The 14,882-nt window shown below is 36.6% G+C and overlaps 1 protein-coding gene across 2 annotated transcripts in view; it reads left to right on the top strand.

The window, feature by feature from the left end:
• The first annotated feature begins 216 nt into the window (after positions 1-216).
• Positions 217-14,882, top strand: part of LOC127425094 (ras/Rap GTPase-activating protein SynGAP-like) — an 86,495-nt gene continuing 71,829 nt past the window's right edge. For both annotated transcript variants that reach the window (XM_051670744.1, XM_051670743.1), the window contains exon 1: positions 217-436. In XM_051670744.1, the coding sequence (XP_051526704.1) occupies positions 415-436 (22 nt within the window). In that variant the 5' untranslated portion in view covers positions 217-414. The remainder of the gene's footprint in view (positions 437-14,882) is intronic.

Genomic DNA, 14,882 nt, shown 5'->3' with positions numbered 1-14,882 from the left:
TATAAAATCTTTATCATGTCCCTTGTTAGTGAGGCTTTACTGTTACCACACTGACCTCATTAACGTTCATTTATGGTTCTAATGGTCTTGTGAAGAGTCTGAGCTCAGTATTGATCGGTTCACTGATGGGAGCGCGCTGTGTTGCGCGTGCACGCCGTCTGCGCGCGTCCCCGCGAAGTGTGAGTGAGTGCGCGCTCGTGTTCGGTGACGGGCACCGTGAGTGATCAGCGGATCATTTCGATCATCATTGAGATCAATAATAGCACCTTACATGAGCGCGCCTGTTCGTGCGCGCGCCCGCCCTGACTCCGCTGAGGTTGTTGCGTAATTGGTGTGTTTTCCAGGTGAATATTGTCGCCGGAGGAGTGATGGAGCCTCACACACACAGCTGATCACGGTCCGCGCCGGAGGATCATGTCCTATGTGTCTTCACAAGGTAAGAGTTCACTGTCATCGATCACCATTGTGTCAGTAATCAGTATGGCCTCGCGCTGGCCGGAATGTGGACAGATGATTGACAGCTGTCCTCATCACACTGTAGTCCACTGTTGGCTAAGTGTGGTTTGTGATCGATAATATGATCGATAATAAACTCGCACATTCAGCGGTATTGTGAAGTCATTGTGATCGATAATGAGTTATAGAGTGCAGAAGTGTTGTTGTAGTTGCGCGCGCAGTAACAGCAGCTGTGCGTCTCGGCCCGCGAGTGCACGAGCGGTTATTTATAGAAACCGAATCGAACCGAACCGAGAGTGGGCCGCGCGCGAAAGCTTCCGAAACACAAACATATACATCATATATACTGTATATGGTAACACTTTACTATAAGGCTGTATTTGTTAACATTATTTAACTACATAACTTGAACTAATGTGCATTTCAACACATACCATGCAACATTTGATGTGAACAATTTATTAGCATATGTTAACATTAGTTAATGCATTATGAACTAGCAATGAACAATTTTATGTACAGTATGTAAACTAACTTTAACAAAGATTAATAAGTGCTGTTTATTATATTAAAAAATATTGTTCATTGTTAGTTCGAGATACCGAATGCATTAATTAATGATAACAAATATAACCAAACTGTCAAGCGTTACCATATACAGGGTTGGGAGGGTTACTTTTTTAAATGTAATCCGTTACAGATTACTGATTGTTTTAAATAAATGTAACCAATAATGTAATCCAATTACAATAATATGACCAGATTACTTTTCATTACTTTTGGATTACCACAAGGGCACATATGTAAATAAAGTCAAGATAAAATCTATATGATCTCTAAAATGTTAAATTATGGCTTGAATGCAAACAGAGCACGTTTGAGGAATATTATGAGTACTGTTTTAGCTGTTATTATATCTAAGGTAAAGAAACATGTACACTGCACCCTACCATTTCTCATAAAGCAAATATAATCAGAACAGATGCATTGAATTATGTCTTGATTAACATTAAATCTGATATACCTCAGATTCAAAAACACTGCAAAGTGTAATTCTACCATGTGTTTCACTATTCATTAACTTCAGACTGTATTTAATAGGTAGATCACACCTCATCATCATCATCATCATCGTTATTATAGTCACAATTAAATCCTCTGCTCATGATCCAAAGTCAAACATCACCAGCTGACAGTTTATGGAGGATTTTAAAGGGGAAAAAAGTTTAGATTCCAAAAAGAAAACAAAATCTAGTTTTAAAGAACAGATCAAAACAGAGTGTCTTTTCAATGACTTCTAATTACTATAAGTGTTGAACATGTTACATTTGTCAGAATGTATCCCTCAGCCAGACATTTGAACTGTTCTCAACACTCATTGGTCAAAATCAGATACATTCTTCAATGAACATTCTTTCCTGTGAACTTAAAACACATTTCTGGTATTTATGTGTACAATTTGGATTAGTTAATAATGATGCACAATCGTGAGAGGTGAAAAAGGAAAGTCATAGCAGGTTTTCGAGGGCTATTTTTTCAGGTGATTTTTGTATTGTTGTTGTATTCAAAACTTTTGTTTTCTTAAATGATGAAGGTTTAAGTACCGTTCATTTTCTCAGCTTCAGTATGGAACAACATACAGGACGTCCTGGCTAATATAGTACAGTTTGCATTTGCAGCCATGCAGACCAGGAGATTTCTATGCCAGTATTAGCAGCTATTCCCTCCAAATGATGAGGGCCACGGATTTCTTTGAGCACTAAGGCTAACTCATTTTAACACATTTTAATATGAACTAAGTTTAGCTAACCTAGCTAATGTGATTTCTGTGTGGCTCTCATTACCTTTAAATTCTCATGTCATTGGATAATGAGAGCATCTTCACAGCTGGAAGGCATAAATTCCACTGAACTTTAACGTTGTTTCGCTTTTCTCTTTTAAAGAGCGAATAATGCATGTTCTTCTGTGGCCATCACGATGAAGCAGCTGTTTGTCTCGAGAGCAGAGTGCTGATGTGAGACAGGTGTTATTTGTGCATGCGACTCAAGTGAGACATGAGAACCCGAAGAGAATATAAACCATCTCTCGCTGTAAACAAACAGCTGTCTGGATCACTTTATGTCAGGAAGATTCACTATTTCTTTGCTCAGAAATTAAAACTTGTAATCCTGATAGTAATCCAGTTTTTTAAATGTAACTGTAATCTAATTACGATTTTTATGTAACTGTAACAGATTACAGTTACCTAATTTTTTGTATCCTGATTACCTAACACCATTACAAGTAATCCGTTACTCCCCAAGCCTGACCATATATATATATATATATATATATATAAATGTAATTAGTTGACCTTAGATTTTTTGAGGCAATCGTTTGAATGCTTTTCTTAGTAAATGCACTTATTTGGTTCAAGTAAACTGAACTTATTTTTCATAGTTTTTTAATTAATTATTCGTTTTTATTTAATAAGTTCCCTTGTTTTGTTCAAGTGCAAGGGCTTATGGGTAATCCACACAGCTACAATTTTGTACTTGATAATATTGAGTTAGTATTACTCAAAGCCAAAGTTTAAAGAACGAATGTGACATTTCAAGTACTGTTGAATTAGGACAATGCAAATGTTTTTATTAATGACAATTCAGGATTTAGAGAGTAACGGTAACTTAATTAAAGCTAGTAAAAACTTAAGCTTAAGTTGAGTAAACTGTTTTGTTTTTTACAATTTGAGATAACTATTAGTATATATAATATGATCTATACTGACCACAAACACTGATGTATACTGATCACAGCTCTATACTGATTATAAGCCTAGATATATATTATATATTATATCTACTGGTAAATAATATTCAGTATGATCTATACTGACCATTACTGATCAGCGATATACATTATACCAAATAACAAAAGTTATTTGGCTGAATTTGATTCAATGTAATCTCAACACAAATATTTTGTGTAGAAAGAACCCAGTTGAATTGGGTAAACCCAACAAAATAAGATGTATCAATTAAACTCAAATAAATGTCTTTTTTTGACTTATGTACTAACTAGTGAAAGTGAATGTTAACATGCTAAATACATGCACTACAGAGTGTAGTTTAGTAACTATGTTATGGTTAGCACAAAAAGTATTCATGTAGTCCCAACTCAAATTGATTAAGTAAACTTACATTTAAAAAAATGTATTTTATTTTATTTAATTATTTTTCTCACCAATTTGGAATGCCCAAATCCCACTACTTAGTAGGTCCTCATGGTGTTGCGGTTACTCGCCTCAATCTGGGTGGCGGAGGAGAAGTCTCAGTTGCCTCCGCTTCTGAGACCGTCAATCCGCGCATCTTATCACGTGACTCGTTGTGCATGACACCGCGGAGACTCACAGCATGTGGAGGCTCATGCTACTCTCCACGATCCACGCACAACTTACCACACGCCCCATTGAGAGCGAGAACCACTAATCATGACCACGAGGAGGTTACTCCATGTGACTCTACCCTCCCTAGCAACCGGGCCAATTTGGTTGCTAAGGAGACCTGGCTGGAGTCACTCAGCACACCCTGGATTCAAACTCACGACTCCAGGGGTGATAGTCAGCGTCAATACTCACTGAGATACCCAGCGCTCCCCTCAATTTTACCCATTTAAATGTATACAACACAATGAAAACAAGTTGTGACAAAATGTCCTAGAATTGTGTTATTCTAATTAAGTAAATTGATCAAGCAGCAAAAATCCTTTTTTCATTGAGCAGATACTCTCATTGTCACGAGGTGTTTGGAACAGAACTGCAGCTTTTGTATTCTCGAGTGGTCATTTAAATCAAGCTGCAGTATTTATGGAGTATGATGGAAAATATTTCAATTAGAGTGCTTTGAAAATGTTTTCCTCTCAGGGCTTTCTCTCTGCTGTAGATCTTCACACCATTTTCATGTTTGTAATATGAGTTTATTCCCCACCGCTGCTGACACAGTTCTGCCTACTGCTCTATCAGAATGTGTTGCAATGAAAACACGCACAAACTGGTGGTTTTGTCCCTGAATGATGTGTGTTTGTTCAGGAAGCAGGGTGAGAAACTAACTCAAAGCATATTACAGAAAGAGTCAAATAATTATATGAGGATTAGAGAATCTGAGTGTGTTCTGCTGAGGTTCTGTGGTTCTCTTGTTCTGGTCTGTTGATCTCTCATGTGACTTATACAGTAAGTTGCATTTCATGGTCAGGTTCATCTGATGTACTCTATTTTTACAGCGGAGAATACTGTGTTGAGTTAACAGTATTTGTGTTGTAATGGTGTTTGATTGTGGCTACTATACTTTTAGTTTAGGTGATACATTCCCCCCAATCTCCCCTGGAATAATCGCCTCTGACTAAACCTTTCGTAGGTTGAGTCACCTGAAAACTACAGTACTGTACAAACGTTTTAGGCACATTCTCCTCCTGGTAAAAAAAAAAATCATGATTTTGCAAGGCTGTGGCCTAAACAAAAGACTATTTGTCATTTTCTAAAGCAAAAAATACAGGCCTTTCAACATTTCCTGCACCAAATTCCTGTTTCATGGAAATATGTCAACGTGAGAAAGAAAATTGAGATTTATGGCATCTTGAAATGCGATTCCAGCTTTTATTTAATCTTTTAGTGTGTTAAGATAAGATATGTGCACACAGCATTTATCACAGAATACTGCTGAATGCTCTGAACTGTTCTGAGCGTTTTATGTAAGAATAATCACACATTTGATCCATCAAACACACAGCAGTTTGAATCATTTAAATGCTTTAATTGCACCGATCATTAGCTCGACTGTATCTCTCAGTTCCTAGAAGAAGATGTTATTTATAAGCCTGTTTATGGCAAAAGCTGCTCTGTACAACATAAACAGTTTAACAGGTTAGCTGTGACATCATGAAGATGTGGGTGTTATCAAAAGGTTGCACTACTCTGACGGACTGAGTTTAAATATTTCTGTCATGGTCTATTTTTATCTGTCATACTTGCTTTCATTTCATTATTGCTAGAGCTGCATTCAGGGGCGTATCTTTCATTATAATGGTATATACAGTACATGACATTGGATATACAGTATAATAGATTTTTGACATTCCAAGGGAGTTCTAAGGTGAAAGTTCTACCTGTCAATCAACCACTGAACATTGCCGGTTACGTGCAGCTCAAAAGGAGCTATCTGGAGTGGTGGCGGCGTAGTCGGCTAAAGCACTGAACTGGTAATCAGAAGATTGCTGGTGTGATCCCCACAGCCACCACCATTGTGTCCTTGAGCAAGGTACTTAACTTGCCAGGTGTATTGTCCCTGTAATAAGTGCACTGTAAGTCGCTTTGGATAAAAGTGTCTGCCAAATGCATAAATGTAAATGTAGCTACTTGAAAAAGCGCATACATACATGAATGTAGAATTCTACTCTAAATGTCTTGTTTGTGCTTAGATTCAATGCAAGGATAATTGGCAGAAATGATCCCCCACTTTTTAGCGCTTTCTTTTTGTTCTTACACTTTTTGGCGCTTTATTAACCCTAACTTGTGTACTGCTGCTACTCCGAAGAACTTCGCCGAGTGAGTACTAGCTAAGTGTGCCTGGGCCATCTTGGCCGAATGGCTTAAACAACCAGTGACCTGACTTAAAGTGTGTATTTGGACCAGGAAAGCCCAGAGTTGATTGAACTATGTGACTTGCTATGTGTGGATTTATTTAAACTAATGACCTAACATAGCGATGTGCCAGTGCCAGATTTGTTTAAAGCTTACATTGTTAAAGATGCACTTCTTGGCCAAAAGCAGACCTTACTGTGCAGGCTGCTAGAAGAAAACCCCAGCAACCACCTGAGCAAATAGCATTTTCAGAGAAAAAACTCTCACAGCTGCACTGAAACTGGCTTATCTGCAAAACTGAGCAATTTAAAGGGATAGTTCACCCAAAAATGACAATTCTGATAGTCCTAACTGTGGAGAGCACATCAATGAAGCCAGTTTTGAAATCCTGGCTGGATGCTTTTTTCAGGTCCGAAAAAGAGGACATGTCCGGTAAAAAGAGGACGTATGGTCACCCTAGCTTACACCATGCAAGCAGATTGGCTTCACACATCACATGTGAGCGAGCCAATTGGCTAACATATATGTTCAGCTTGCGCCATGTAATGTCATGTCTAAACTTAAGTCTTTTAACATGAGTGCAAATACATACAGTAAATAATACATGTTTGTGTGCATACAAGACGTTTTGTTGTTTTCTCAGAAAAAAATCTAGTCAGTTAGCTATGTTACTATTTACCAAAACTACAAAATATGTCAAATTGAAATATATTCATTGGATAAACATTTACATTTATTAATTTAGCAGATGCTTTTATCCAAAGCGACTTACAAAATGAATGATAAATAAGTGATAAATATGGGTTATGTCAATATATAATGAAAAACTAAAGTTTGGTTTTATAATATTGAAAACTCTTGGTGAAAAACTTAATTTGTCACAATTTTATGGTGTTTGTAGTGTGACTCATTTTCAATATACCTCTATAATATTTATTAATAATGAAAAACAATAGGAAATGTTAGTAGATATTTTATTATTTCTTAGCAGTTATTCCCCTCATCAATTCTATTTATAATATAATTAAAATAGATACAATTAAACGAAGTAAACAAAGGCAGATTTTAAATTCATGATGCATAGGCTGTGTAATTGTATAGAGTTAAAGATGTAGCAGGACATGAAAAAGCTCTGTAATGTGAATTTATATTATGCGTACATACTAATGTTAGTAAGTTGACCTGATTTAGAGGAAGCGTTACATTTGTGCAGACAGGAACATTAGAGATTTTTTTGTAATATTGTTACCAAATAGGGCCTGAAAACATACTGTAACTATATTAAAGGAATATCCTGGGTGCAGTACAAGTGCAATACAAGCATTTGTGCCATAATGTTGATTACCTGTGTGTCTGTGCTCTGTGTTACATGACTTGCCTTTTAGAGCTGATATCACACTTGAGTTCAACTATCAGGAAGTGAACTGCCAGAACTCCTTGTCTGTAGCATGTTATCTTTATTTTGAAATGTTTGTTAGTATGGGACAAGCTTAAAATCTTCACCCCATTACTGTGAATTTCTATAGTAAATGACTGTAATGACAGTGAGCACATAACTAGTGATGTCTTTATAAACTGTAAAACTGTCAACCCTGTTACCACGATTTAAAATAGTAAACAACTGATTAATGAACAGTGAATGTAGAAATTTCAGCATCAAATTATCTTTCTTATAAACACCTTGTAGTTAGCACAAGGTCAGTAATGTCTAAATAAACTGTAAAAGTGTCAACTCTGTTACCATGATTTAGCATAGTACACAACTGATAAACAAATGATTATTGAACAGTTAATATTTGTAGAAATAAAAGCATTACATTGTCTCATTTTTGGTTACTTTTAGCAGATAATTAGTTATTCTTAGTAAACTGTAAAAGTGTCTCCCTTGTTACCATGATTTTCTATAGTAAAAACAGATGATTAAAAGTGGATATTTGTAGACATTTCAGCATTAAATTATTTCTTATAAACATCTTGAAGTGTCATGACCTTGGCACAAGGTCAGTCATGTCTAAATAAACTAAAAGTGTCAACCCTGTTACAATGATTTAGTTTAGTAATCAACTAAGTACTGAAAAGTGGACATTTGTAAAAGAAGTTCAGCATTACATTCTCTATCTAATAAGCAACTTCGTAGTGTAATTTGTAGTTACCTTGAGCACATAATTAGTCACGTATTTATAAACTGTGGATCTGTCAACCCTGTTACCATGATTTTTTTGTAGTAAACAGATTATTAATTTTTTTTATATTTTTCAGCATTACATTCTCTAATAAGCACCTTGTAGTGTCATTTCTAGTGACCTTGAGCACATAACTAGTGATGTCTCTATAAACTGTCAACCCTGTTACCATGATTGTCTATAGTAAACAACTTACTATTCAAAGGTTGCAATTTCAGCATTACATTCTCTATCTAATAAGCACATTTTAGTGCCATTTGTAGTGACCTTGAGCACATAACTAGTGATGCCTCTTTAAACTGTGGATCTGTCAACCCTGTTACCATGATTTTCAATAGGAAATACCTTACTATATATAAAGTGGATTTTTGTAGAAGTTTCAGCATTAAATTCTTATAAACACCTTGTAGTGTCATTTGTTATAACCTTGAGAACATGGCTGATGTCTAAATCATCTGTAAACGTGTCAACTCTGTTACCACAATTTTCTATAGGAAACAACTTACTATTAAAAATTTGATATTTGTAATTTCTGCATTACATTCTGTCTCAATAAGCACCTTGTAGTGTCATTTTTAGTGATATTGAGCACATCACTAGTGACATCTTTATAAACTATCAAACTGTCAACCCTGTTACTAAGTTTTTCTGTAGTAAAAAGCTGTTTATTAAAAAGTGGATATTTGTAGAAATGTCAGCATTATATTCACTAATAAGCACCTTGTAGTGTCATTTGTAGTGACCTTGAGCACATAACTAGTGATGTCTCTATAAACTGTCAACCCTGTTACCATGATTGTCTATAGTAAACAACTTACTACTCAAAAGTTGCAATTTCAGTATTACATGCTCTATCTAATAAGCACATTTTAGCGCCATTTGTAGTGACCTTGAGCACATAACTAGTGATGCCTCTTTAAACTGTGGATCTGTCAACCCTGTTACCATGATTTTCAATAGGAAATACCTTACTATATATAAAGTGGATTTTTGTAGAAGTTTCAGCATTAAATTCTTATAAACACCTTGTAGTGTCATTTGTTATAACCTTGAGAACATGGCTGTTGTCTAAATCATCTGTAAACGTGTCAACTCTGTTACCACAATTTTCTATAGGAAACAACTTACTATTAAAAATTTGATATTTGTAATTCCTGCATTACATTCTGTCTCAATAAGCACCTTGTAGTGTCATTTTTAATGATATTGAGCACATAACTAGTGACATCTTTATAAACTATCAAACTGTCAACCCTGTTACTAAGTTTTTCTGTAGTAAAAAGCTGATTATTAAAAAGTGGACATTTGTAGAAATGTCAGCATTATATTCACTAATAAGCACCTTGTAGTGTCATTTGTAGTGACCTTGAGCACATAACTAGTGATGTCTCTATAAACTGTCAACCCTGTTACCATGATTGTCTATGGTAAACAACTTACTATTCAAAGGTTGCAATTTCAGCATTACATTCTCTATCTAATAAGCACATTTTAGTGTCATTTCTAGTGACCTTGAGCACATAACTAGTGATTTCTCTATACACTGTCAACCCTGTTACCATGATTGTCTATAGTAAACAACTTACTACTCAAAAGTTGCAATTTCAGTATTACATGCTCTATCTAATAAGCACATTGTAGCGCCATTTGTAGTGACCTTGAGCACATAACTAGTGATGCCTCTTTAAACTGTGGATCTATCAACCCTGTTACCATGATTTTTTTGTTGTAAATAAACTAATTATTAAAAAGTGGATATTTGTAGAAATTTCAGCATTACATTCTCTCACAAATAAGTAACTTGTAGTGCCATTTTTATAACCTTGAGCAAATAACTAGAAGGGGTGTAAATCGGACGTTTCATCACGATACGATCTTATATCGATTCTCTTGGCCTGCGACCCGATATTTGCAGATACTTCAAAGTCTGCCGTGATACGATTTCAATTTGATTCGATTCAGGGGCCTGCGATTGTTATTCCGATATTATGTGCCTATTTTACACAATCAATTAAAAATGTTTGCCCTCAAACTCAACCAAAATATAATTTGAATATTTTATTGAGCTCTCTGAAAAGTGCAAATTTAGTTTCCACATTGGGACATCCACAACAAAATAAGGTACTTCAGATGTTGAAAACATTTATACAGATAATAATATAAAAAATAACGTCACACACAAGTGATCATCAATCATTTGATTACAGCGTATTTTTCAGTTTAATCCAATTCAAAGTACTTGCATACCCATGACTTGTTTCCAACTATCCGTGCTATCTGTGGTTTTCTTGGCTAAAACTTCCACAGTTGTAATGAGAAATTCTGTTACAGTTAACTGGGATAAATGTTAGTAAGTGTGTTGATGTGTAGATGTGTAAAGTCTTATAACTGATGCTGGAGCTGAGCAGGTGTTTCTCTTTCCCTCGTTAGTGCTGTTCAGAATGTCGGCGTTGTCAAAACGTTTCACATGATGGTTGAACTCTCCAATTCTCATGTACATTTCAAATGGGTCACATGCACAATGATATCGATGGAAGCCGAATTAATTGTGCATGTGAGCTGCTCTGCGTTGTCACGAGAGCTCGCATTTTAAGGAACGCCCGGTTGACGCGCTCGCACTGATCCTGACACTGGTCTGGAGCTTGCGTTTCGTGGGAAGCCCGGTTGACATGCTCGCACGGATAGCAGAGTGCAGTTTGGCTTCACAGACCCCGCACACACCCTGTCCCACACGAAAAGCATATTTAGTGCTCATAAAGTGAAATGAATGTAATACGGTTGCTTCATCGTCTGACGGAAATGCGTACGGACGTGGCTGACATGAGAGTATTAAAATAAAGGTACATCTTACACAAAATGTCTATATCGATATTTACGGCATGTATCGATAACATTGATTCGTTGGTTATTGGATCAATGCATTGATCCAGATCGATAAATCGTTACACCCCTAATAACTAGTGATGCCTCTTTAAGCTGTGGATCTGTCAACCGTGTTACCATGATTTTCTATTGGAAATACCTTACTTAATAAAAAGTGGATTTCTGTAGAAATTTCAGTATTAAATTCTCTTTCTTATAAACACCTTGTAGTATAATTTGTTATAGCCTTGAGAACATGGCTGATGTCTAAATAAACTGTAAAAGTGTCAACTCTGTTACCACAATTTTCTATAGGAAACAACTTACTATTAAAATTTGATATTTGTAGACATTTCTGCATTACATTCTGTCTCAATAAGCACCTTGTAGTGATACTGAGCACATCACTAGTGACATCTTTATAAACTATCAAACTGTCAACCCTGTTACTATGTTTTTCTGTAGTAAAAAGCTGATTATTAAAAAGTGGATATTTGTAGAAATTTCTGCATTAAATTCTCTTTCTTATAAACACATTTTCATTTGACACACCTAGTGTCATTTGTAGTAATCTTGAAAACATTGCTGATGTCTACATAAACTGTAAAAGTGTCAACCCTGTTACTATGCGTTTCTATAGTAAACAACTGAATACTAAAAAGTGGATATTTGTAGACATTTAAGCATTACATTCTCTATCTAATAAGCATCTTGTAGTGTCATTTGTATTGATCTTGAGCACAAAACTAGTAATATTTTTATAAACTATCAAACTGTCGACCTTATGTTTTTCTGTAGTAAAAATCTGATTATTAAAAAGTGGATATTTGTAGAAATGTCAGCATTAAATTATTTTTCTTATAAACACCTTGTCATTTGGACACACCTAGTGTCATTTGTAGTAATCTCGAGAACATAGCTAATGTCTAAATAAACGTGTCAACCCTGTTACCATGATTAAGTATCGTAAACATGATTTTTGAAACAAGGATATTCATATAAATTCATCAAACTCACTTTCTAATAAACACCTTGTAGTGTCATGACTTACAGTGGTCAGTAGTGTCTAAATAAACTGTAAAAGTGTCAACCCTGTTACCATGATTAAACATAGTACACAACTGATAAACAACTGATTATTGAAGAGTGTTTATTTGTAGAAATAACAGCATTACATTCTCTCTCTAATAAGCACCTTGTAGTGAGAACATAGTTGACGTCTTAATTAACTGTAAAAGTGTCAATTCTGTTACCATTGCTACATGTCTCTGAGTGATGCAAATGCAGCCGGTGCCAGCCAGACATCACTTCAGTCTATTACGATGGACTTCAGAGGATGAACTGACACCAACTCCAACTGTAAGACATGGGATACTTCATATGCCAATGCCTGAACCTTGGACTTAGGATAGACCCCACTGAACCTCAGCGAAAGGACCGACCGGTTGAACTCATCATTGATCTTTGCCTGCATCACCTTGGTCTAATGATGGACTACACTCTTATAATGGAATACATAGACTATCAATTAATTTAAGTTTAATAATTTACCCATGACCTGCACTATACATAAGTAATATTGTCATTATATTCATGATGTTAGTCAGAGGGGAACTGGCCCCCACAGTGAGTCTGGTTTCTCTCAAGGTTATTTTTCTCCATTAATCAACATCTTATGGAGTTTTGTGTTCCTTACCACAGTCACCTTCAGCTTGCTCACTGGAGTTATATATACAATTATTATTTAATTATTTAATTAGATACACAAGTTACAATCATATTTAATCAAACTACACAATGATGACTCTAAGACTTTATAGATATTACAGTTTCATTTTCTGTTAATGCATGATTTCCTGTAAAGCTGCTTTGAAACGATGTGTGTTGTGAAAAGCGCTATACAAATAAAAATGACTTGACCATGATTTGCTGTAATAAAAAACTGATTATTAAAAAGTAGATATTTGTAGAAATCTCTATAAACTGTCGAACTGTCAACCCTTTCTGAATGATTAGTTATACCCCAATAAATATTAATATTTTAATTGATCTTGAGATGGCATAGTGCATTTATTAACAGAAGTAAACATGACATTGAAAAATAACCTTTTAAAATAGATAATCCTGAGAATGATTCCAGTAATCGGAGTTGCAGAGTATTCGTGCATGTTTTAACAGCACATGTGTTGAGTCCAGCTGCCAGAGGAACACTCCCACCTACAGATCGGGATTACATCCATGAGCGTTGCTATGGGAACATGGAGTTGGCTCCTTCTTCCAGAATAGTTCTTCTCTCTCATCCCAGCATCGCTCCTTCTAATACTTCCATGTAACACCCACCTCTCTGCTTTCCTCTTCTCTCTTTCATAATCCCCCTCTCTCTCTCTCTCTCTCTCTCTCTCTCTCTCTCTCTCACACACGCTATATCGGGTGCTTTAAGTCATTTTTTAGCCCGTTCGGCTGCTGTCGTCATGGCAACAGCGCATGAGAGAGAGTGAGTGGGCATCACGGAAGTGACATCTCTTGAGCTGTAACCCATCTTCCTCTTCCTCCCTCCTTCCCTCTCAATTCAATTCTCTCACTCTCTCTCACACACACACTCTCTCCCTTTCTCTCCCTCTCTCTCCCTCTCTCTCTTCCTCTCTCTCTCACTCTCTCTCTCTCTTCCTCTCTCTCTCACTCTCTCTCTCTCTCTCTCTCTCTCTCTCTCTCTCTCTCTCTCTCTCTCTCTCTCTCTCTCTCTCTCTCTCTCCCTCTCTCTCTCTCACTCTCTCTCTCTCTCTCTCTCTCTCTCTCTCTCTCTCTCTCTCTCTCTCTCTCTCTCTCTCTCTCTCTCTCTCTCTCCCTCTCCCTCTCTCTCTCTCTCTCTCTCCCTCTCTCTCTCTCTCTCTCTCTCTCTCTCTCTCTCCCTCTCCCTCTCTTTATCTCCCTCCCTCTCCCTCCCCATCTCTCTCTCTCCCTCCCTCTCTCTCTCTCTCTCTCTCCCTCTCTCTCTCTCTCTCTCCCTCTCCCTCTCTCTCTCTCACTCTCTCTCTCTCCCTCTCCCTCTCTTTCTCTCCCTCCCTCTCCCTCCCCGTCTCTCTCTCTCCCTCCCTCTCTCTCTCCCTCTCTCTCTCCCTTTCCCTCTCTCTCCCTCTCTTTCTCTCCCTCCCTCCCTCTGTCTCTCTCCCTCTCTCTGTCTCTCTCTCTCTCTCTCTCTTTCTCTCTCTCCCTCTCTCTCTCTCTCTCTCTCTCTCTCTCTCTCTCTCTCTCTCTCTCTCTCTCTCTCCCTCTCTCTCTCTTTCTCTCTCCCTCTCTGTGTCTCTGTCTCTCTCTCTCTGTGGGGGCGATCAGGACACAAATGCGAGTGTCAAAACAAGGTTTAAATTGGTCTTGTGTGTGTGTTTCCTGACTGTTGAGCCATAGATGGAATATTCAACGTTACTGTGCTGATACTGGCTTGTGTTTTACTGTATAAAGACTGTCACTATAAAATACATTTCTTATCTCTCTAGACATAATTAGACTGATATATCAGTCAATATTTGGCCATTTTGGGATTAATAACAACTGCCTGAAGATTTTGTGAATTTCTTAAATTGTATAAATTTAGGTTGACATAATATATATTTAACTTGAAGTTGTGCGTTCTGATTCTAAATCATTTTGTTCAAATAATGACCTAATTAAACACAATAGTTCAACTCTGTTAATGATGTGGTAGTTAAGGCTCTGACCTTCAACCCTGTTACACTGATATTGTATAGAAAACAACTGATCAATAAATA

This window comes from Myxocyprinus asiaticus, chromosome 34 (genome assembly GCF_019703515.2).
Source record: "Myxocyprinus asiaticus isolate MX2 ecotype Aquarium Trade chromosome 34, UBuf_Myxa_2, whole genome shotgun sequence".
Lineage (NCBI taxonomy): Eukaryota > Metazoa > Chordata > Actinopteri > Cypriniformes > Catostomidae > Myxocyprinus > Myxocyprinus asiaticus.
The sequence above is the reverse complement of the archived record's forward strand: the minus strand, read 5'-3'. Positions and strand labels throughout refer to the sequence as shown.